General features: G+C 32.7%; 3 protein-coding genes across 5 annotated transcripts; 2 read left to right on the forward strand and 1 right to left on the reverse strand.

Moving 5' to 3' along the window:
- Positions 1-867: 867 nt before the first annotated feature.
- LOC115699353 (oxygen-evolving enhancer protein 2, chloroplastic) lies at positions 868-3,344 on the forward strand. Its single transcript, XM_030626708.2, has 4 exons — positions 868-1,401; positions 1,512-1,744; positions 1,862-1,912; positions 2,709-3,344. The coding sequence occupies exons 1-4, from the start codon at positions 1,143-1,145 to the stop codon at positions 2,967-2,969; spliced, it is 804 nt and encodes a 267-aa protein (XP_030482568.2). The 5' UTR covers positions 868-1,142; the 3' UTR covers positions 2,970-3,344.
- A 4,679-nt stretch (positions 3,345-8,023) lies between these two features.
- LOC115699069 (WD repeat-containing protein 26 homolog) lies at positions 8,024-12,713 on the reverse strand. 3 transcript variants are annotated; one of them, XM_030626281.2, is made up of 5 exons: positions 12,556-12,713; positions 10,340-11,230; positions 9,806-9,907; positions 8,763-9,392; positions 8,024-8,439 (listed from the first exon to the last, which is right to left on the reverse strand). In XM_030626281.2, the coding sequence occupies exons 2-5, from the start codon at positions 11,126-11,128 to the stop codon at positions 8,203-8,205; spliced, it is 1,758 nt and encodes a 585-aa protein (XP_030482141.2). In that variant the 5' UTR covers positions 11,129-11,230; positions 12,556-12,713; the 3' UTR covers positions 8,024-8,202. The 3 variants fall into 3 exon arrangements, with proteins under 3 accessions (XP_030482141.2, XP_030482140.2, XP_030482142.2); XM_030626280.2 differs by having other exon boundaries at positions 12,236-12,661; XM_030626282.2 differs by having other exon boundaries at positions 12,503-12,659.
- A 778-nt stretch (positions 12,714-13,491) lies between these two features.
- Positions 13,492-20,794, forward strand: LOC115699350 (DExH-box ATP-dependent RNA helicase DExH6). The gene is made up of 14 exons (XM_030626704.2): positions 13,492-13,699; positions 13,951-14,041; positions 14,170-14,479; positions 14,567-14,641; positions 14,924-14,968; positions 15,424-15,514; positions 15,639-15,697; positions 16,058-16,210; positions 16,495-16,547; positions 16,931-16,964; positions 17,063-17,152; positions 17,255-18,259; positions 19,113-20,156; positions 20,270-20,794. The coding sequence occupies exons 1-14, from the start codon at positions 13,606-13,608 to the stop codon at positions 20,519-20,521; spliced, it is 3,396 nt and encodes a 1,131-aa protein (XP_030482564.2). The 5' UTR covers positions 13,492-13,605; the 3' UTR covers positions 20,522-20,794.
- The last annotated feature ends 3,919 nt before the right edge of the window (positions 20,795-24,713 follow it).

The following is a 24,713-nucleotide window of genomic DNA, read 5'->3' on the forward strand; positions in this document are numbered from 1 at the left end:
GATCCAACCCAACCAAGCAAAGGCTACACACGACCCAAGCTTATATGGTTTTGTTAGTACATCTGCCCAAATGAAAACCCAACAAACAATGCCCAACTCTTACCAAGTTGTTTAACAAATGAGATAAGTTGAAATTTGAAAACTATCCCTTTTTATTATACATTAATTAAATATAACTCTAAAATAATTTTAATTGATAAACATCATCTTTTATAATTAAAGTACCAAATATAACATCACATAACTTATCAAAATTAGAGTTTTCAATACACATAATGAGATGTATAAATTAAAAAATAATAAAATAAAAGTAAAAATTAAAATAAAAAATAAAAAATGAATATAGAGTGTAATTTCCTCTTAATTAATCTTAACAAATAGCTCTTTGCCTCTTCCAAGAACTCGACTAAAATTATGGGAATTATTTTAAAAATACTCAAAAACAACAAAATGTTTACTTTTTTATGGAATACAATATTTTTTACGGACTTTTTTTTTACATGCCATTATTTTTAGATTGTTCTAAAAAAAAACTATTATTTACATATTGCAGAAATATAATATAATATTGCAGCAATATGAAAACAAAGTTATTTTTTTTTTCTAAAAAAAATTATAAATCGATAAAAATATAAAATATTTGTGTAAATTTTTCAAAGTTATTTATGTTATTAGACATGCTCAAGAATGAAGATTTTTTTTATAATTTTATTAAAATATATAAACGCAATATTTAATTATACAAATTTGTAACTAAAATAATTAACCATCCATTGGTCTGATAGCCACTTATATTAATGTAAGTGAATTATTAGGTTGAGTTTCATGTGATGATGGACCCCCTTTTCTTCAGTTGAAAAAAATTAAAAAGAAAAATTAATTGTAGTGAAAGAAAGAAAGAAAGAAAGAAAGAGAGTGAAAATGAATGGATGAGAGGTGGCACCAATGAGAGGCTATAGAAGCTTATCCACTATCAAAAATCTAATCTCTCCATGATCCAAACTATATCCAAAAAGCCATTTCCCTTCACATATTCACAAAAGCCAAAAACACTCAAAAACCTTTTGCATTGACACATTAATTGGATTTACACAACACAACACCACAACACCACACACACAACAACAACAACAACAACAAGAATGGCTTCCACTTCTTGCTTTCTCCACCACCATGCTCTGACCACAGCAGCAGCCTCAGCTCGTTCCTCCTCATCCTCATCACAACGCCAATGCAATATCAGAGCCCCAGCTCAACTAGTGTGTCGTGCCCAAAAGCAGGGGACCTCAAACGACGATGATTCCTCTGTCGTTTCTCGTCGTTTGGCTCTCACTGTCCTAATTGGTACTGCTGCTCTTGGCTCTAAGGTTTCCCCTGCTGACGCTGCTTATGGAGAAACTGGTATGTATAATATATTTTCAATAACACTTTGCGAAAAGTGTTATGTATAATAGATTATAATTAATTTAAGAAATGGGGTGATATTTGGTTTGGTTTGGTTTGTTTTGTAGCTAACATTTTTGGAAAGCCAAAGACAAACACAGACTTTTTGCCGTACAGTGGAGATGGATTCAAGGTTCAGATTCCATCGAAATGGAACCCAAGCAAAGAGAGGGAATTCCCAGGTCAAGTTCTTAGATATGAAGACAACTTCGATGCCACTAGTAATCTTTCTGTTATGATCATCCCAACTGAGAAGAAATCCATCACTGACTACGGTTCTCCTGAACAATTTCTCTCCCAGGTTAATTAATTAATTAACTTATGTAACAACAACAACAATAACAACAAGTATAGTTTCTATAATTCATGAAACTAAAACTAAACTGGTTCTGAGGTTTGTTTGTTTATTTGTTTGTAGGTGGACTTTTTGCTTGGAAAACAAGCCTACTTCGGCAAAACTGATTCTGAGGTACTCAATTTTCTTTCCTATTAATACAATTTTGGAAATAGTGTACTTATTGGAGTCTCTATTTTTTACAAAATGGTAAAAAATAGTATTTTAAAGTGATTTTTAGTCAAAATAAAAATTAATAATAATATGATCTAGAGTTTTTATGGTAAAATTATACATTTTTTTTTTCATGCTTAAAATTTATCTTCAAATTGATTATATTAAAAAATATTATTTAAAATTATGCTCAAGATTTTAAATAATATAGAATCTAATTTATTATTTTATAAAAAAGAGGGTCAATCCAAAATTTTTGTAAAACACAAAGTTAAAAGTAATATTTTTATATTAATTAAATTGATTTATAATAGTTAAAAGGAAAACTAGTATTTAACCAATATCAATATAACACATTGAACCGAGTTGTGTTTAGTGTGATTAAATCTCTGTTTGGTGATCATAATTGATTTGTAGAATTTATGTTATACTTAATAGTTACTAAACCTTAACTTTACGATAGAGTTTTAATAATTTGGATAAATCATTAAACCTATAATATATAAATATAGCTTAAACCAAATTCACCACAACAAGGGAAAGAACACTCCCTCTATGCTCAAATTACGTGGCTTTTTCAAGGAAGATTATATAATAAGTTGGTAACTAATGAGGTTGTTCAATACTATTCATCAAAATATAAGTAGCAAAATTTAATTTAAAATATTTTTAAAGAAATGATCCAACATCAATTATTAAATTATAATATGCGAGAGATCTGATTAGAAATTACAAAATTGGGGTGTGTGCAATGCAGGGTGGTTTCGACTCTGATGCAGTGGCGACAGCAAACATATTGGAGAGCTCGGCCCCAGTGATCGGCGGGAAGCAGTACTACAATTTGTCAGTGTTGACAAGAACAGCTGATGGAGATGAAGGAGGGAAGCACCAACTGATCACGGCCACCATCAAGGATGGGAAGCTTTACATTTGCAAGGCACAAGCTGGTGACAAGAGGTGGTTTAAGGGTGCTAGGAAGTTTGTTGAGGATGCTGCTGGCTCATTCAGTGTTGCTTAATTTTATTTTCACCTTTTTTTTTCTTTTCTTTCTTTTTAATGGGATTAATGAATATCATCATGATGAGTTTGTATATGTAAAAAAGAAAAAGTACCAATTCAAGATTGTGATGGTGATGATATGATGATGATGATGATGATCATGCATGAGCAATTTTTAGTTTTCTTATCCAAGTTAAAAAGATCATAATATGATCATATATATCGTTTAGTACTTGATTTATCTTTTTGTACTATTTTCCTTTTATTTTTTCTTTCCAAGTCTTTCTTAGGAAGAAACGATATTGGTTTAAAAATGTTTTGAGGATGGTTATTATTTTGGAGGTGTATTAATGATCTTGTGCATAAATATTTGTTATTGTTGTGTTGATGAAAACTTTCTATCTTCATACATTCAAGATTAACACTTCCAAGGATAACAGAGTTTACTTGTTAATGTTCTTAGTTAATGTATTTCAAGAGAGCTTGTAATATTATTAAGCTTTTGATTATGACTGTGTCTTTAATTAGTTCTTTTAATTTGCTTTGAATAGAATTTTGTGTGTAATTTGAAATGGATTTGAGGGAAGTTTCATATAGAATGAAAACATGATACTTACTCAGAAATTCAGAATTTGTATCTTAGAAGTATACAGAGAAATACTAAAAAGGCACACTAGCACTACTATAAGGTGCTATATCACTAATGTTGTAATATAATATAGATCCCACTTATTTCATTTTAATAATAATTATAGATATCACCGCTAACTATTTATACAACACTATCTCGTCTATTTATATAGAATTAACTACTCAAAAGTCACTAAATTTGATCCATTGGATTGACCCAAAGTCCCATTTCCCATAACAATGGTGTTGCTTATTGTTTGTTAGCTCAAAAGGTTAAAACAAACTAGATTCAAGGGGAGCTGGAGGCGATTGCCTTTGGTGTGGAACTGGCTCGGGCTTACGCAGAAGTGGGGGTGGATTTCCATTCAGATAATTGGCAACTGGTGAATTCTTTGAGCACAGGTCGAAGTCTTTGGTGGAATGCAAGCTTCTCTTTCAACAAAATCCTAAGGGAGTTAGATGGTTTTGACTGCTCTGTATCTTGGATTTCTCGTAGTTTTAATGATTCTGCTCATACTCTAGCTAGGTGGGGTTTGTCCCATAATTGTAATGGTGCACTTCGTTTCTGGGAGGTGAGTCCCCATGTGCTCACCAAAATGCTTTTTTCGGCTTAATGAAGTTGTTTTTCTCAGCAAAAAAAAAAACTAGATTCAAACAATAATAAGGATTGGTGGATTTATGTTGCTCCACAAGATAAAGATAGTAGTTAGTATTGGAAGAAGATTGTAGATGTCAAAAATCTTTTTAAAGATAGAATGGATATTACCTCGTTGCCACATGTAAATATACTATTAAAGAGGGTTATCATACTCTTTATTCTTTACCAAATAGAGTTTTTTAGAGTAATGAAGTGTGGAGTCACTTGAGTATGCCAAAACATAGATTTATTCTTTGGTTGATAGTTCTTGAAAAGATTCGTACTAGAACCTTGTTATCCATGTTAAATCATAGTATTGATAAGACGTGTTTGCTTTGTGGGAATAAAGGAGAGTATGTGCAACATTTATTCTTTGAGAGTGTTTATAGTGCAAATTGCATTAGTAAATTGAAATTTGACTTGGATGGATTGCTCGCACTCATAGGTTGGATGATTTTATTCATTGGATTCGTAAAACTAAAAGAATAATAAGTCATTTCAAAAAGCAACTTTTTACTGATACTTTGGCGACATTAGTTTATCATTTATAGAGTGAGAAATGATGTTTTTTAATCTCAAAAATGTGTCAAATTGCTCATAATTTTAAGGGAATTGTTTTTGATATTATATATAGAGTTTTTTGTGTTATGCCTAAAAGAGTTAAGATAGAAGATAAGAATTAGTTTGATTTGATTTGTAATAGAGTTTAGGAGTTGAGTATTCGGGGCATACGGTATACAGTATTGGGGTTTAGATTTTGTACATAATATTTGAAACATAAAATTTATTAAAATTAATAGATTAATTATGTTTTGTATTTAAATATTTGAATACTTTTTTTTTGAAAAAAAAAATTTAATGAATTTGTTAGTATATATAATTAAAAACATTAGAACATACATTCAGATGTGAAAAAAATAAGCAATCTACATATTTTAATATTGAGATTTAGAAAAATAATATCTTATTATTCAGATGGGCATTTAGATTTAGAAGTCTGAATCTTAAAGAATACAAATGCACTCTAAGGGTTCAATAAGCCACCAACAATCAAACATTAGAAGTTTACTAGGTTTCCAAACATTAATAGAAAAGAACATCAAACATTAATTCTATTTCAAGTATATTAATTTAAATTTAAACATTTTTTTTTAGAAAAATGTATTGTCCATTTATAATAGAAATGATAAAGTACAAATACAATCTACCGAGAAAATGAACATAGGCCCAAAGTTCAACCAAAACTTCTCAACTGGTTCTCTTGCTAAAGTCAAGATAAAAACTTTGCTAAAAATCTCACAACAATGAGGAGAAACCAAGTTTCTTTGAGCAAGACGCAGACAACCTAACAATCAAAATAGCATAAACACATTCTTTCAAAAAATAAAGAGTGACCAAAATACTCGTCTAGTTCGATGCAAAACATCAATTGCAATCGTAAAGACTATAACAAAACACAAACAATCCCTGAAACAATCGAAGCAAATCCTCAAAACAACACAACCTAATAACCAACACTAAAAAAGTCGACCACCACCCAAGACCTCCCTTTAACCAGGACTGCCAATCACATGGCTAAGACTAATAACAATAACTCTTTAGCTGAGATTGAGAGAATGTTAGAAAGATACGTCAGAAAACCCTAAATTTCTAGAGAGAAGGGGGAGAAAAGAGTTTTAGAGAGAAATTTAAACACTTTTGGTGAGGTAGCAAAATATTATTATAAGAGTAAATACCATTTTGGATCCTGTATTTTGCAAAAGTTACTAATTGGATCCTCTGTTTTGTTAAATGACAAAATAAACCATGTATTTTCCAAAATAGTAAAAATAAGACTCTAAATTTTTTTCTTAATATAACCAACTTGACAATTCCTAACACAAACAGACATAAAAAATGTAAATAGTTTTGTCATAACACCTTTAGATCAGATTATTATTAAATTTTATTTTAACAAAAAATCAGTTCAGGATCCTATTTGTACCATTTTAAAAAATACAGAATCTATTTTATCATTTAACAAAATAAAAAGTCCAATTAATAACTTTTACAAAATATATGGTCCAAAATGATATATATATATTTTTTGAAAATGAGCGCAGATATATATATGAAAAAGATACTAGACCTCTCGGTCATTACACAAAATGTTCTCCGGTAAGGAGTCAATCGGAATGGATCCGTACATCTGGTTGTTAAAAGCCCAATAAACCACATTATGGGCCATAAAATTACAAGACCTACTAATGTTCGAGAAATTACAACAAATGAAATGAGGAGAAGACCTAGTGCAAAAGGAGGCATAGTTCTCTAGAGCCTAATGGGACGCCTTCCCATTAAGGGCGTCGATCGCTAGCCTCGAGTCACTCTCCACTATAATATACTTAAGCTGGAGCTCCATCGCAACGGACATCGCCAAGCAGCAGGCCGCAGCTTCTCCACAAAGAGCATCTGAGAAATCCAACCGAGACGTGTGAACACTCACCACCCTTCCCAGATGATTCCTTGCAACAACAACTATACACACACTCTCTAAGCCCACACGAACATCACAGTTAAGTTTGATCCACTCCAGAGGTGGTGGGATCCAGCTATCCCTCGCCAATGGCGAAGGACTAAGCAAATAATGTCAATAGATTTCAAAATATCCGGAGGGTTATTGTTGTGAACCGCATCATTACGCATCCGCCAGATATTGTCAACAACAATAGACGCATATAGAAAGACATCCTCAGCCCTAACACCTCTATTATTAAGGTTCCATATGAACTTCACCCAGTCCCAAACTCGAATACCAGAATCACTCACTGGAAAAATATCCCAAGGTGACGAACGCCACAAGTGCATCGCCACATCACAAGTTAGAAAGAGATGCTCCAAGGTTTCCTCCCCCCTTCCACAGAGAGGACATTTGGAATCATCAATCGCAAATCTCCTACTGATGACAGCTCTTACCGGAAGGGCATTAGAGAGGATACACCACCAAAGAACCTTTTGGCGCTCCATAATCTTACTATTCCAGAGTTTATTCCAAAGAGAAGGAGCGACATCACAGTAGGGCGCTCTCTCCAAAGCTTGGGCAAGATAAGCTGATTTAGAAGAGAAGTGCCCATTACTTTCCAAAGTCCATACCCAATTGTCCTTGCCAGTCCCAGTAGGAATTCCATCCTTGAGAATAGCCGAAATGGTCTCATGGTCGAAGAGACTATGAAGCTTTCCCATATCCCACCCCCCCTGGGTGTCAAGAGGTCAGCAACACAATTGTTATCCTTCACCACACCTTCTCATGGTCCAAAATGATATTTACCATATTATAATTGAACCTTGTTAATATATTTTTGGAATCACCTTGTATTTTACTTATACTGTATAATTCTAAAGTCTCCCAAGTTTGGGTTGCCTTGGTTACCCTGATACTTAAAAGCCTTTTTTTCCTTGAAAATTAGTGACATATTTGAGATGCATTGGTGAATACTAGAATTCATAGAAGCTAAATGGAAAATTATTTATATTTTTCCTTTTATAATTATAAATTATGAAAAAAAAATCATATATTGTCAATAATAGGAAATTTTCAATCCCTAATTAATTTAAGTCATCAAATTTTTATTTTTTATTTAAATATTAATTTAAACATACTTACAAAAAAAATGATTCGTGAATAATAACTTCTCAACTGCCACGTACTTACGAAAGTTCCAAAAATAAATTTATATGTTATTACCGTAAAAAATTAAACTTAAATATTTATATGTAACAGAGAGTTAAACTTACGTATTTATACCGCAAATTACTCCAAAGAAAAATAAAAGAAAAAAACTTATTATCATAAAATTGCTACACAGCCCCACAAGCTTGTTTGATATGAATGTCTGATTTTCAGTTTTTTCTTTTGACAAATGATAAAAGTATTTACATAAAATGAAGAAAGCAATGGTCAGAGAAAGAAATAGTAACCAGATATATGCTTTTATCAGACTTCAATTCAAGCTTTTCCGTTGCTATAATGGACGCCGTTGCTGTTGCTGAGTGTACCGCCATCACAACCACCACACTTGACATTTTGAGTGTTTAAACCACCCCATATCCGGATCGTGCGATCGTCGCTGGCCGAGGCTAGCATGTGAGGATTTACAGGATTCCAACTTACACAGTTTACGGCGCCTGAATGACCTGGTAACGCCTCTATGAGCTCTCCTGTTAATCTGTGCCAGATATAAACCTGCAAGAGCAATCTATTAGCATGTGGCCAAATAATCTTTAATGTTAAAGTTCAGCATTGTATTGTTCTCTGTGATATAAGAAAGTAATTAACATAGATGGCTGATTCTGATGCAGCTAGAAAGAACTGCTGCTCTCAGAGAAAAGGGTTACAGAAAGCCTAATAGCCAAGGTGCCTTGGCCCTTGAATACTTGACAAGAAAATGTATACAAACGAGTTGATTCATGGGTGAAATAGTTTGCTCAGGCTTAAAAGGAAAAATATATATATATATATAAGTAAGCAATTTCGACACAGAAAGATGAGGAGAACCGATTGACTACCTGTGAATCCTCACTACCACTAGCAATAAAAGCTTGGTCGATTCCACCAAAACAAGACCTAATAACAAACCGACTGCGTTTGTGACCTGTATACTTGGCAACAAGTTTAACATCTCCTTGTATATTCCAAAGATGGATTTCTTGGTTCAGAAGATTAACCAGCAAATGTTTATTGTCCTTTGATAACGAAAACGAGGTTATTGTTTGATCTTCTTCAATCCATCTCTCAACCTTAGCCTCCCTGTCGAGCAGTAATATTGCATTTTCTCTACAAATACTAATAACCTGTTTCCCATCACTAGTTATTTCCAGATCAGAGATCCTTAGAGTTCTTTGGCCTTTCCAACACTCCAGCTCCTTCCCATCTAATCCCCACATGCAGATACTCTTGTCATTGACACCAGAGAATATCCACTTTCCATCCGGAAACCATCCACAAGACACTAGGCCAAGACCAGGTTTTTCATAAACATGGAGGCATTCGCCAGAAGCAACATCCCAACGCCTGACAGCTTCCTCCACACCACATGTGAGCAGCTGACGGTTATCAGGGCTCCATGATACTGAAGACACAGGTTTCTGGTGACCACACAATTTATGCTTCAATGAAAGTGCACCATTGGCATCAACCTGAAAAGAAATATAAAGATCTAAACTTAATCCATAATTAGATGTTTAAGCTTTCAAAACCAGATTTACATAAACTGTATATATAATGTATCATATAAGAATTACAATGCTGAGGGAAAGTAAAGCTACTGATGAAGCAACCAAAATAATCACATACCTTTAGCAATTTATTCACTGAATCGAAATCACTATAAATCCTATTATGAGAGAAAAAAATCATTATGGGAGTTCTTTCAAGCAATAGTTTTTCACTTCCCTAACTTTATGAACATATCTGTATGATGTCATTAATAGCATTTTTTCAAGTGATCAAAATGATACACTCAATGTTCTTATCAATGGCAAAGAAGAAAAAACGACACTAGAAGGAAAGAGGAAGTTGGTTGCAAGATGTTTTATACTGACTCTCTTACCTCCCAAATGATGGCAGATCGATCATTTGATGACGAGGCCAAGTATTTCCCATTATGTGAAAATTGTAGGAACCACACTTCATCACTGTGGGCTTGTAATATCTGTATGAGCGGAAGCAGCATATGATATCTGAACTCACTATTCTAGTGATACTTAACAAAATTCCGAACTTTATACATGGAAGAATAATTGAAATGAAACAAAATTATTAACAGAAACATGACAAAGTATCTGAAAGCCACTAAACATGTTTGTACCAAAAAGAGAAGGGAATTGAACAAAAGGTAAATTAAATATATTTCAACAGAGAGCAATTTGGGTAGAGGGTGAGGGGAGTAGGTCAGCTTAGATAATACATTCAAATATTTAAGTGCAATCTTGTGAAGTCTTGAATCTTATTTGCTCTTAGTAGTTCCCCGCTTAAAAGTTCAAGACAGCATTAGATTTTAGACCAAACACTAAAACCAACATTTACAAACACTAGATGTTTGTAGGTACAGAGATAACAATCCAAAATCAGTAAAATATCTAACCTGTAGTGTTCGAGAAGGAATTTGCTCGCTCCCACACCTATGATCAGTATACAGTGACATTTGTTCATTCACTGAATTGTGAAAAAAGCAAGCATCTTTTTGCAAAACAAGAGCCTGTTCAACAAGATGTTCCAATCGCCTTTCAGGTATCATAATTGTTGGGGGAAGCAGTTCCTGCAATTCCTCTAGAAGCTTTGTTCGAGACTTGAGCCTAACATTATCTTGAGCACGAGAACCCAAAAGTGAAGGAGCAACTAAGCACGAAGAGAGTTCATGTACTCTAGGACCATTAATGCAAAGAGGTGTAATCTCAGTCCGCAATGTCTTCAATGCATCCATGAGTTTGTCCTCTTTCAAAAGTTCAAGAAACTTTTGCTCCAGAATCAGAAAGGAGGCTGATTTAATGATTTTTTCGTCCAGTTCCCTAATTTTGTGCAATGTATTCACACTTTCATTCCAATTTCCATCAAGGACTTGCTGCATAAACAGATTAACAACAGCAGAATGCACAGATATTCCAGACTCTTCCTCTAAGTGAGCACCACTTTTCTTGTAACCAAGCGAATATAATGCCTTGGCTATTATTCGGACAAATTCCACCCTCTTAATAACACCTTTGGAGCCAACAACCTCATCGTCCCCTGCGGATGGTAGGGGCCGAGCCATCAAGTCTCTTGAAGAGCCAGCTACAGGGTCTATAAGAGATGTACCGTTGGAAAGACCTCTCAGTTCTCCAGAGGATAATTTCATGCGTTTTGTCGCTGGTTCTTCATCCTCTACACCTCCCATGAAATGTGCCCCTCAGCCCATATATTACTAAATGGGTAGAAACAGGAAGGCTGGAAGGATGATATTTCAGAAATGTCTATGAAATGAGAAGAGGAAGACACCCTGAAAAAAAATATAAGATTGCAATGATCATAAAGTTCCCAGCTTTTCAGGGAGGACTACGAAGAAGTAGCATGAACAATGACCAAAACATCTTGATTTTTCTACGATCTTCTTTCAACAAGCAAAACCGTATATACATATATATAAATGAAAACCTGACTTGATTATCCAAACCAACAGACACAAAGACAACAAACATTCCTGTATGAACAAATTTGTGAAAGAAAAAACTCATGCACGCGCCATGACACAGAACTCATAAAGATTAATTCATGCAATTAACAAAATCTTTTAGAGAAGTTGCAATCAAAACCAATTATAGGCAGATTATCAAATGACAAACTTGGGTGCACTTTCAGCACCTGAAATTCCTAATTCTGGAGTCAACTAAACCTATCCCACAAAAACCTATTCAAATTCCAAATCATGAGAAACAACTGCTACTCAGATGAATGATATGCACTCTATGAAGCATAATGTACATCATCAGTACATGAATTAACAATCAATTTACACATGTAACCTAGAAACTTACACAATTCATTAACATTAGTGATAACTAACATAAAGAGCAGACCAATTTGGATACATATAGGTAAATACTCATACACACAAGTACATATTCAATCAAAGAAAGCAAGCAACAAAGATAAATTATGTTAATAGCAATAGCACAAATCTTAAACAAACATTAGCTAAAACCCACATCAGAAAGAAACAATAAATAAAGAATCCAGCTAATTAAGCAATTAAAAATCAGCAATTTAGTATTAAAAAACCGACATAAAAAATTCAACCAGAAGAATAAATCTGAACTAAGAATCTATGCTAAGTTACAAGAACACACAAAAAAGGCACTTTAAAATGAAAGAAAAACAAAACCCCCAAAATTATAATGTGTTAAGCAAAAAGTAAAGCAAATCAAAGAAATAAAGTAAATAATAAAATCAACCCATTTTTGAGCAGTGGCAATAAATTAAAATAAAATAAAAAATAATAAAATACCCAGAAAGCGATTGTTGTTTGGGAAACGAGTCCGATCAATCGGCAAGAGCTCCAAGAACAAGAAAAGATTGAGAATCGAACAATCAACAATGGTAAAAGGATTTAGAGCAAGAAGTAAAGGGCTTTATTGTGGGCACATGGGAAGTAATATAGGTGGGCAAACACCAAATTAGATGAAAAAAAAAATAATAAATGAGAAAAGAAAATTAAAAATAATTCTTTGTAATAAATAATAATAATAATAATAATATGGTATAGGAGTCTTACTATATAATCAATTAGTTATCCAAAGGAATGAAGAAGAAGAGCATTTGGGGTACCTTGTGGGTTAGAACAACACAACTCAACTCAGTGAGTTTCTCTTTGCGTGGAGGAAACCAACTCAGTGGGGTTATTATATGTAGAGATTGTTGAAGGAGGAGAATGGAGATGTCAAGATGGGTTTCTCTCTCTCTCTATCTATACTTCTCTCTGTGAAAATTCTTAGGATTGGGCTTTGAGTTGGGCTTGGCTTTTTTCACTTCATTCTTCTTATCTTTGGGCTTAGATCCTATATGGGCCATTGGCCTATTCCGTACAAGCCCAATCCAAGTCACGAGCGGGTCACGGGTCGGGTCTGTTGGTATTTGACATCACAACAGAAATTAGTCAAAAAGAGGTTGAAGTTTAGGATATGCTTTGTAAGAGAATATTACTTCCCTTTACTACCAATTGCCACACTTCTTTTCTTGGAAGTAGATTAGATATGATAAGAGAAAATCTAAAAGTAAAAAAAAATATCATCAAATGTCTGCAGAAAAAACAGCCATGAATTCAATAGGAAAACTCTCAATAAAAATAAAAATGTAACGTAAATAAGAATAAGATGTTCTAATAAAATATAACATCTGATACTTACTAAAAAAATTGTTTAAAAAACTATATTTAAATCATTTTATTCATTTACTAATTATTAAATTTTAAGTTCTCTTCTTCATGAATTAAACAAACAAACAACATGAGTAAATATTATGTTTAATGTGATTAAATTTATAGAAAAAAATTATGTATATTATACTTCTTTTGATGCGATTAAATCTAAGAAAAAATTAACCATAAATGACATGTAGTTTAAGGACTGTGAAAAGTCATCACAAGTGGAAAACAGAAAAAGCGTTTGTGGTGGTTTTCAAATTTTCAGAGTTGAAAACGTCATGTCGTTTTAAAATTGAAGGAAAATATTTTCCCAAACGAACTCTCTTTTCTCTTCTTTATAAGCTACAAAGCACTTAACTAAGGACAACCCTAGAACACTCATCAATAAAAAAAAAAAAAAAAAAAAAAAACTCATCAAAAGAAAAAAAAAGACAACTCTAGAACAAAACTTTGAAATGGGGAAGAATAAGAACAAAACTCCCATTCCTGAGGAAACTAAGATCCTCCTACTCCGGGCATTGAAGGACTTCCAATCCTCCAAAGACACAGGTAAACACGTATATTCAGTTCCATCAGCTTTATATATATATATATATGTATGTATATGTTATTGTTGTTAATGTTATTATGGTTATTTGTGTAAGGGTTCTTCTTCTTTGGTTTTGATTTGAATTCGAATTTCGATTTTGGTTATAGGATTGGTGAAGGACTGACTTCCTGTTATTCCCTCTGTTTGATTTTATTGAACCGATAAAACAGCGTTCATTTGATTGTTTATTAATCTGTCACTTTATATGCAGCATATACATTTGACGCTAGCCTGTCGAACTTTGAACGAGCTCTAGTGCACGAAACATGCAGAAAAATGGGAATGACATCGAGGAGTGGTGGGTGAGTGTTCAATATACTTGGGCTTGGTAGAAGTGTAGTACCAAGCAAGTTGTTTTGTATTTGTATGAATTTAAAGAAAACAATTACTATATGCTTCTTATCTATAAACTCGTGTGAATCTTGGGTAGGCTTGGATCCGCACGCCGCATTACTGTTTACAAACGTGAAACGAAGAGTGATGAGAAGATTGAGAAGCTCACTGTTGTGAAATTTTCTGAGGAGTCAAAAGAAGCATTGTATGATCTATTTATGCGGCATCCGCCTGGTGATGGGGAAGAGCAGAAAAAAATGATTGGGGGAACTGGTGTAAAAGTTGTCGCCAACTCACGTCGTAAGACGACTGATATTTTTCTTAGGCCATCAATGAGCAAGGCGGATATTGCACAGAAGGTGCAATCACTTGCTTCTAGAGTAAAGAATGTTGCAGCTTTGACACAGGTGTTAATTACTTATAAGATTTTCTACATTTGTTACCATTCTAACATATCAGTTTATTAAAGTTTTGTGTAATTTTTATCCCTGCAGATTACTAAAGATAGGTCCAAACTTCCAATTACTTGTTTTAAAGATGCAATTACATCAACGATTGAATCTCACCAGGTCATACTTGCGTCCTTAATATTTAGTATTTACTTTGCACTCTCTTTTTCCCTTTCCAATTAATGCAGCGGTACTATCTACTCATTGCCCCAATTATAATGCAGTAGAATATTAGTTAGGCACAATATAACACATATTTCTTTGTATACATAATCAAGGATACATACATGCTTGTAGTGAGTTTTATGCTCATTTACCCTAACTCAGTATTATGTGATTTACATTTATGCATTTTCGTTATAGTACATTACATGTGATTTTTCATTTGTTATCTTCAAGCAGGTAGTTCTTATATCTGGTGAGACAGGGTGTGGGAAGACCACGCAGGTTTGATTTACTGCTTTGGATTTTTTTCCCTCGTACATATTTTTCTTAACATGCTTCTAGCCTATTGAAAAAAGCCATTTATCTAATTAGATTGTTAAAATTAAACCATTGATTATCCTTGTAGTATTCATGAAAATTGATGTAATAATGTAAATAAGAATTTTGAATAATTGAGATGTGTTTTCCTTTTTATTCTTGAGTAGGATAGGTACATATAAGTCTAGTAATTTCTCAGTAAAGCTGGTCTTGGTTTCCTTTTCTTTTTTTTATATATAATATATATATTTTATTATTATTTTTATATATAAATGTGGAATAATGCTATTGTTAAGATGAAACTAGGCTGCTAAAACTTGTCAAACACTTTGGCCTTTATGTTCTTATTTAAACCTGAAGTTGCTTGTTAGAAGAGAAACCTGAAGTTTTTGAAATCTTTATTTTCTTTTATTGTATAGGTTCCCCAATTTCTTTTGGACTATGTGTGGGGCAAGGGTGAAGTTTGTAAAATAGTTTGTACACAACCTCGACGTATCTCTGCCATGTCAGGTTTATTTTTTAACTTTATCACCTATACTTTCTAATTAGTGTTAACTTTTTTCCCTCTTCTGTTTTACATTTTCAGCTGTACAATGTTCTTAGGTTTTTCTTTTCTCTCTCTCCTTTTCTTTAGTTGCTGAGAGAATCTCTTCTGAAAGAGGACAAAATATTGGCGAGGATATTGGATACAAGGTAATAGTGTTTGTGCTCGTCTTGTGGGCTAGTTTAATTTTCTTTAGTCGCAAGTTGAAGAAGACTATTGGAAAGAAATTGTAGTTAGCATTAATAACTAGAGATTCTTGTATAAGAAACTTTATAATATTAGAAAGCAAGTCTACCAATGACAGTTTCAGTAATTTAAAGTAAAATAACAATGATATCAAATAGTGTAGCCAATCTAATCACATTTTTCAAAATTTATATTTAACCAGAAAAAATATCCTTCTGGATATATTTTTCAAAATTCATATTTCTTAATATGTGTACTAGTTGCCAGATATATATATGCATAATGCTGTTTCTATCTCACTAATTTCTTTCTTGCATTGTTAGATACGATTAGAAAGTGCAGGTGGGAGGCACTCGTCAATTGTATTCTGCACAAATGGGATTTTAGCAAGGATTCTAGTTTCTAATGGTGTCAACACTGAAGCAACAATGAGACATAAAAACCAAGAGATTTCTGAGATCACTCACATTATTGTGGTACTATTCGTGCTTAATGTGTAGATTCTTTTTTTCAATGACTTTCCCTGATCTATGTTGGGTTCATTCTTATTAAATATCTGGAAAATATCTGTAGAGTTAGTTTGATGTGACTAGTAAGGCAACCTATTAATATCTGATATGTTGAAGGTTTCAGAGTTTCCAATGCATTACAATCTATATGCTTATGGATGATATTTTTAATGCATTACAATTTATATGGTTATGGTATGGTTAAGTATATAAGTGGTGATGTGGTACTAAACTAAACTTCCCTTTGCTAGGATGAAATTCATGAACGGGATCGCTACTCTGATTTCATGCTTGCAATTATGAGGTATAAAATACTTAGTTATCAATTGTTGCTTTGTTTAATTAACTATAGGTTTAAATATGATTCTTAATGGTTAGAAGCTTGTAATGGTAAAATGGAAGGCTATGCTAGAGACATACAAAATTTCACCAAAAAGTTACTCTCTTATGTGGCATTTTTGCTAACTATTCATGAATATAGTGTGGTTCTACTTTGGAAAAACATGAATGGTTACAAAATATGACACTATTGTGTGTAAAATCTGGGCGTAAAATTTGCCATCCCAGTCATTTCTGTTATGAAAAACTTGTTATTTTATTAAAGAGTGAATGTAATAGTTTCTTTAGTGTACTTGTTAATGATCTGATTTTAGAATATTTTTCTTTTATTTCTGTGCTCAATTGCAGAGACGCGCTTCCCTCATACCCTCATCTGCGTCTGGTTTGTTCAAATCCTTGTCCTCTAGTTCTATCATTTATAATTAGCTTTGGCATTTTTAATATAAAATACTGACTGTTGTATACTTTTGAACCCTACAGATACTGATGAGTGCAACTCTTGATGCTGATCGTTTTTCACAATATTTTGGTGGCTGCCCAATAATTCGTGTTCCTGGATTCACTTATCCTGTAAAAACTTTAAGACTAATTCCTCTTTCTTGTTTAAAAAACAAAAAGAAAGTTATATTAACTGTAGATTTAATATCTTATATATTTCTTCTTCTTGTTTAGGTCAAAACTTACTATTTGGAGGATGTACTTTCTATCATTCATGCGAAAGGCAATGATAACCTTGGTAGTAATATATCAGGTGCTACACGTGAAGAATCTGAGTTAATAGAGGAAGATAAGCTTGTTTTAGATGATGCTATTAATTTGGCTTGGTTAAATGATGAGTTTGATCCCCTTCTAGAATTGGTTTCTACTGAAGGTACTCAAAAAGTGTATAATTACCAGCATTCTGGGAATGGTTTGACTGCGTTAATGGTGTTTGCTGGTAAGGGTAGAGTTGGAGACGTTTGCATGCTTCTATCTTTTGGTGCAGACTGCCATCTACGAGCCAATGATGGAACAACTGCACTCGAATTGGCTGAAAAAAAAGGCCAACAAGAAACGGCTGAGATACTTAAACAGCATATGCAAAATGCTCTTACTAGCTCCTTAGAAGAAAAACAGTTGGTTGATAAATATTTAGAACGAATCAACTCAGAACACACTGATGTTGTTCTCATTGGGAAGTTGCTAATGAAAATTTGTACTGATTCACAAGATGGAGCTATTCTTGTTTTTCTCTCAGGGTGGGATGATATAAATAAAACCCGTGACATATTGCTTATGAACCCTTTATTCAAGGATACTTCCAAATTTAATATATTATCTCTTCATTCAATGATTCCATCTCAAGAGCAAAAGAAGGTTTTCAAGTGCTCACCTCCCGGTTGCCGCAAGATTGTTCTATCAACTAATATTGCAGAAACTGCTATAACTATTGATGATGTTGTTTATGTAATAGACAGTGGTAGGATGAAAGAGAAAAGTTACGATCCGTATAATAATGTATCGACTCTTCAATCTTCTTGGGTTTCAAAAGCCAGTGCCAGGCAGAGAGAGGGACGTGCAGGTCGTTGTCAGCCTGGGATATGTTATCATCTTTATTCTAAGGTTCGTGCAGCAAGCTTACCAGAATTTCAAGTTCCTGAAATGAGGAGAATGCCAATTGAGGAACTTTGTCTGCAGGTACTTATTTTCTTTTTGTTTGTTACCATACTTGAGCTGAAGTCATTTGCTACTAAGCCTTCGATAACATAACCAAGATTTTGCAATTTTTACTTGATTGAATTGAATTTGTAAACTAGATCTGAAATGGGATGTGATGATTGTGTGTCCGTGTGTGTTTTACTGAGTATAAGATTGAGGTGATATTTAGCGTGAAGGAGCAAAGAAAAATCGTGGCTGAACAAGATTGTCTTTTTTTTCTTCCCTTCTAATTGTTTATTTGTGGAATTAGAGGTAGGTGCAAGTTTAATTTCATTAAATAATGAGTCCTAGTGTTAGTTGTGCTTTGTTTGATTTGCCTTAAGAAGACAATGAATTCTCCAATTTATTTATTGCAACAAAACAATTTTGTATTACCATGTAAAAAAATACAAGGAAATAGAGATATCCAAATAACTTTCTCTTTCTCTGATATATATTTAATTTAATGATGCAGTACCATTCACAGACAGGAAAAAAATGTTTATGAGCTGCTTCTATTACTTGAAATACCCTTGCTTGTGCATAAAATCATATTTGAAGATTCTTATTTATCCTTATCTTTTTGCTAAGAGTAACTTACTGACCGAGTATCACAACTTTTAGTTTGACAATGACTATTAGATGATATAAAGTAGCATAGAGATAACCCAAGGAAAATCAGAGAGAAACTGTAAAGGCACTTATTAAATCCTACATTGTGTTGTTTTGTTTCCTCACATTGTTTTTATACTCACACGTATATTGTGTAAAACTAATCATAATCTTTGGAATAAACTGCAGCCTGTTGTGTTCTAATTTATTTGTTGCTTCAATTTTTGTTTCTTACTGACAGGTGAAGCTGCTTGATCCAGATTGTAAGATAGACGATTTCTTGCAGAAGACATTGGATCCTCCAGTTCGTGAGACCATAAGAAATGCTATTATTATTCTTCAAGACATTGGAGCTTTGTCAGGTGAAGAGAAACTTACTGAACTTGGAGCAAAGCTAGGTTCTCTCCCTGTTCATCCAGTAATATGCAGGATGCTTTTCTTTGCCGTATTGATGAACTGCCTGGACCCTGCGTTGACTCTGGCATGTGCTGCTGATTACAAAGACCCATTTACTCTTCCCATGTCACCTTATCAAAAGAAAAAAGCTAATGATGCTAAATATAAGTTTGCTTCAATGTATGGAGGCCATAGTGATCAGCTAGCAGTCGTAGCTGCATTTGAGTGCTGGAAGACTGCAAAGTTAAGACACCAAGGGGGACAATTTTGCGCTGAGAATTTTGTCTCGTCTAGCACCATGTCTATGTTGAATGGTATGCGGAAACAGCTCCAAAACGAACTTATCCAAACTGGGCTTATTCCTGAGAATATCTCAAGTTGCAGCTTGAATGCACGCAACTCAGGTATACTCCATGCTGTTCTTGTGGCTGGTTTGTATCCTAAGGTGGGCAGATTGCTTCGGCCTTATCAGAAGGATAAGAGGATATTCGTGAAAACTGCTGGTAATGATAAAGTTCGCTTGCATACTCAATCCATTAATTCCACATTATCTTTCGAAGAGAATGATAGTCCTCTAGTTATGTATGATGAGGTCACTCGAGGAGATGGGGGTATGTTCATTAAGAACTGTACCGTTGTTGGACCATTGCCCTTGTTATTCCTTTCAACAGAAATTGCTGTTGCTCCGGATGACAGTGTTGATGATGATGACAACAATAACGATGATTTTGGAAGTGACAATGAGAGTGATGAAGACAAAGTTATGTCATCGCCTGAAAATTCAGTTGTAGTCATAGTGGACCGGTGGCTTTATTTTAAGTCAACAGCACTTGATATTGCTCATATTTACTTGCTAAAGGAGCGATTATCTGCAGCAATTCTATTCAAGGTAATATGATCAATCTTTAGACAAGTTTTCAGCAATTGACTTAAAACCAGTTTCGTTTCACATTTATGTTTACTAATCTTATTATGGGCTCTCATGTTCTCTTTGTCATGTAGGTTAAAAATCCAAAAACAATTCTGCCTCCTATTCTTGAGGCCTCAGTATCTGCCATAGCTCGCGTTCTATCTTGTGATGGTCTATCTGGGGTCTCATTTCTTAATTCGAAAATAGAAAGGAGCCTGAACAACACACCTAATTTTAGCTCTATTTCGGGTAGGCCAGGTACAGCTACAAACCCACGTGAAGCATCATCATATGGTTCACATGGAGATTCATATAAGAACCGGCATAAGAATGGTGCCGGGTAATGATCATTTCTTTAAAACCTCCATTTGATGATTTGTTGTATACCAATCAATAGGATGAATTAGCCCTGTGCTCAAAAAATGTGTACTCACCATATATATAGATAGGTTGGTGGGGGAAATTAGGGAAGATGTTTTGACACAGTACTTCTACTATGGTTTTTTTTTTTTTTTTTTTTCTTTTGCTGTAACTTTTTCTGGTTTTAGCTCAATAGTTGAAAATTTTTTCTGGTTTGCTGTAACTTTTTGGTGGGGAAATTAATTTCATTTTTTGCATAGGTTTGTGTTAAGAATTGCCTCCAAATTAATTTTATATAAAAAAAAAAAATCATCGAAAACTAAACTCCCAAAGCCCTATTTATATCATTTTAAAAAAATACAAAATTTATTATATCATTTAACAAATTCACTTTAACATGTAACAAATTATATATCTGAATTTAGTCCTATTACAATAAATAATAAGTTAATTAGAATTTTCGCCCTTAAAACTTTAACATGTATTAAATTATGCCTCTTGAACTATTGAAATTGTTAGATTTAAGGATTTTTGTCTACTTTCATTCAATTTTACTATTTTAGTGATTATTTATATACTAAATTATGCTCTCCATATTTTGATATCTAATAAATCATGCTTCTCGAACTTTGATATGTACTAAATCATGTTCCCTATGTTAGACTTTCTTTACTAAATTGAACAAAAGTCTTAAATCCAAATTCAAGGGCATAATTTAATTCAGGTCAAAATTTTAAAACAAAAATCCTAATTAGCCTAAATAATATTAACCATACAAAAATTAATAAAAGTATTATCCAACAAATCATAATAAAACTAACCTCAAACCTTATCTAAAAAGATGTCCTATTATCCCCACCAAAAAAAAAAATCTTAGGATGAGATTGACACGTGGGCCCTAACTTAGGACAATTGTAGAAGTATAAAATTACAAATTCAAGAACAAACAATGCATGAAATTTCATCAAAAAAGAAAAATGGGAATAATAATAGCAATGAAAGGTCATCCAGGAACAGGGAAGAGCACTTTGGGTGAGTCCATAGCTTCAGCTCTGAAACTTCCCCTTTTAGACAAAGATGATATCAGAGACTGTACCTTCTCTCTCCAACACTCTCTCTCACCTCACACCCCCTCCGCCTCTTCTCTCCTCAACGACCTCTCATATTGCGCCATCTGGCAGATCGCCTCCACCCAGCTCCGCCTCGGCCTCCCCGGCCTCGTCATCGTCTCTCCCCTCTCTCGCAGGGCCCACCTCGATCGGCTCCTCGAGCTGGCCTCCTCTCACGGGGCTCGGGTGGTGATCGTCGAGTGTAAGCCCAAGGACGAGCTCGAGTGGCGCCGACGGCTCGAGCGGCGCGGAGAAGCTGAGTGGCATAAGCCGTCCACGTGGCAAGAAATGGAAAGGCTATTGGATGAGTATGCGGGGTGTACGGAATACGAAGTGGGTGAAGTGCCTAAGATCGTTGTGGATACGACTGCTTCTGTTAGTTTTGATGAGTTGGTTTCCAGTGTGGTCGACTTCATTTGTTCTCATGCTCCTCCTCTCGATGAATATTAATAATAATAAATATAATAATTAGGATAAGATAAACTGTAAATAAATAAAGGTAATTAACTTGTGGGTTTTAACTTGTAATAAAAAGTTAATAATTACTTTTATAACATTTTCTTTATGTTATATTTTGGATGTGATGTGTTGTGAACGTGACATTGAAGTGAATCACACTTAAATCTGTGAATTAATATGATTCGCCTAATCTGGTCACTTTTTTTTTTTTTTTTGAAGACCACTTTTGTGAGATAACTCAAAACACAAGATGATAGTTTGTTCTAAAAAAGAGAAATTTGACTTTTATTTATAGTTGGAATTTCCAATTTAGCAAAATAATATAGGGTAAGTGTACATCTTAGTCTATTTTTTTTTTTAGTTATCATGTTAAAGTTATTTAAGAATATTTGTAAATTTTTAAAAAAATTCGAGACCGTATTAAAAAATAATAGAGATAATTATATGAGGTATTATTTTTTTATAAATACATTATATTTTTACATTTATATAATTTTTTTTTATATTTTTACGGTTTTATATAGTAACAATACGAAAACAATAAGAAAACTATATAAAAATAACATTTAAATAACATCAAAACAATAACAAAAAATAACATACAGATAACAAAACATCAACAATATATTAACAAGAGTACAACATAAAAAGACTGTATTTTGTGTAAATAAAGTCAAAAAATCGTAAAAATATTTAAAATTCTGTGAAATCGTATTTTTGTAATTTTTTTTATTATTTTTGTGTATTTGTGAAATAATCCCAAAATAATATATACATATTTTATTGTATGTGACTGATTTTTCTATATGTATGATAAGTAATTGTATAAATATTTATTATCACGGTAAGTTATTCAAAAACATTACAAATAATACTAAATAGCTACAACATAAACAATTAAAAAAAACATATAAGTATTTTTTTAATATCAAAATAAATAAAAATTTACTAAAACGACCATTTAAAGGTAAAAAAAAAATATATGTGACACTTCAAATTCTCTATATGAACGAATCACATATTTAATAAAAATATATTGTATATAAACAGGGTTGCACCTGAGAACATATGAGCCTAAGGCGAATTTGATTTTGGGGCTTCTAAAATATAAATAAAAAAATATTGAAAAAATTTATTTATTGTTTACAATACACTTAATTTTAATTAAATAAAAGTTTAATAATTTTTTTATTGTTTATTTTGGGCTCTCGAAAAGTGTGGGTCCTAAGTACGGGTCTAACCTACCAATGTCTAAGGTCGGTTCTATATATGAAGAATCCCATAATATGTGACATTTCAAAAAAAAAAAAAAATTACATGTGTAACAAGTGCAAGCAACATTTATTCAAAAAGAAAAAGAAAAAAAAAAAGTGCAAGCAACATTATAAATTTTGTCCACACTTTTTTTTTTTCGAAAAAGTAAATTTTGTCCACACTTACTAAATATAACATAGCCCAAATGATTAAAGTGAACTCATATAACATAGTATGATTGATTGGTTTCCTTTACCTTTTTTCTAACATTAACTAATCATGTAAAAGCATTCATGGTACAAATACATAAAAAAAAAAAAAAAATTATAAAAATACAGTTATATAGAATTTTAAGTATTTTTACGATTTTTATGATTTTATTTATAAAAAATACAATCTTTTTATATTGTACTCTTGTTAATTTGTTATTATCGTTATGTTATTTTTTTTTGTTACTTTTATGTAATTATAAACTGTAAAAATATAAAAAATAAATCTTTAAATCTAAAAATATAATTTTTTCATAAAAATTAATATTTTATGTAATTATTTAAAAAAAATTATATATTGTTCTTGTTGGTTTCTTACTTGTTCTCTCATTTTTATACAAATAACTATTTTTTTTTTAAAAAAAAAGAACAAATATTTAATGCATGTTAGATATAGAAAGCCATCAATCATATGATGATGATGATGAGAATTAGTGCAGTGGTAACCAAGGTGTTGATAAAAAAAAAAGGATCTGAAATTGAAATAAATCCAATTAAATATTATGAGTGAAATGAATGAAGTCATCTCACTCTCAACTGTACCAAAAAGCACTGACCCAAAAGCAAGGAAGGGAAACAAATGCTTATCCAAACAAATCCACCGGCCTTTCCTTTCTTACCTACGTACACCTCAATTAAATATATACAATAATTATTTCCTCTTTTTCATTTATTTTAACACCTTTTTTTTAATATAACTATTATATTAGTATTATACTAGCATACTTTTGGTTGTGTTGTTGTGTGTTAATTAAAGATTACTTAATTGATATTAGCAAAAATACTTTTTTTTTTAATGGATAATCTTCATCAAACACCAAAACCCTAGCAAAAATACTTAGCACAAATCTTACAAAAAATGATCAAACAACGAAAGTAAAGGAAAAATCTTCTAAAAGAATAGAAAAAGACTATCCAAATAAGAAAAAGATTGATCATGCCCCTAAATACAAACCTACCCGAAGTAAATCGCCTTTTGAAGTTTTTTACACATAAGCAACGAAGCTACAAATTGCTCCACCAAAAATACATCGCCTTCTGTGTTTGGTAGCGGAAGTTATGGATTAATAAAGCGGATTTTCCAT

Source organism: Cannabis sativa, chromosome 8 (assembly GCF_029168945.1).
Source record: "Cannabis sativa cultivar Pink pepper isolate KNU-18-1 chromosome 8, ASM2916894v1, whole genome shotgun sequence".
NCBI classification, from domain to species: Eukaryota; Viridiplantae; Streptophyta; class Magnoliopsida; order Rosales; family Cannabaceae; genus Cannabis; species Cannabis sativa.

Bases quoted from the DNA above. Each gene is read 5' to 3' on its own strand.
- LOC115699069 (XM_030626281.2), bottom strand. From the start codon at position 11,128: ATGGGAGGTGTAGAGGATGAAGAACCAGCGACAAAACGCATGAAATTA. The intron at 9,908-10,339 runs GTTAGATATTTT...CCGCTCATACAG, and splicing joins TTCCTTCTCGAACACTACAG to ATATTACAAGCCCACAGTGA. The intron at 8,440-8,762 runs GTAGTCAATCGG...TTGCTCTTGCAG, and splicing joins GTGGTAGTGAGGATTCACAG to GTTTATATCTGGCACAGATT.
- LOC115699350 (XM_030626704.2), top strand. From the start codon at position 13,606: ATGGGGAAGAATAAGAACAAAACTCCCATTCCTGAGGAAACTAAGATC. The intron at 14,969-15,423 runs GTTTGATTTACT...TTTATTGTATAG, and splicing joins GGTGTGGGAAGACCACGCAG to GTTCCCCAATTTCTTTTGGA. The intron at 18,260-19,112 runs GTACTTATTTTC...TCTTACTGACAG, and splicing joins TTGAGGAACTTTGTCTGCAG to GTGAAGCTGCTTGATCCAGA.
- LOC115699353 (XM_030626708.2), top strand. From the start codon at position 1,143: ATGGCTTCCACTTCTTGCTTTCTCCACCACCATGCTCTGACCACAGCA. The intron at 1,745-1,861 runs GTTAATTAATTA...ATTTGTTTGTAG, and splicing joins CTGAACAATTTCTCTCCCAG to GTGGACTTTTTGCTTGGAAA. The intron at 1,913-2,708 runs GTACTCAATTTT...TGTGCAATGCAG, and splicing joins TCGGCAAAACTGATTCTGAG to GGTGGTTTCGACTCTGATGC.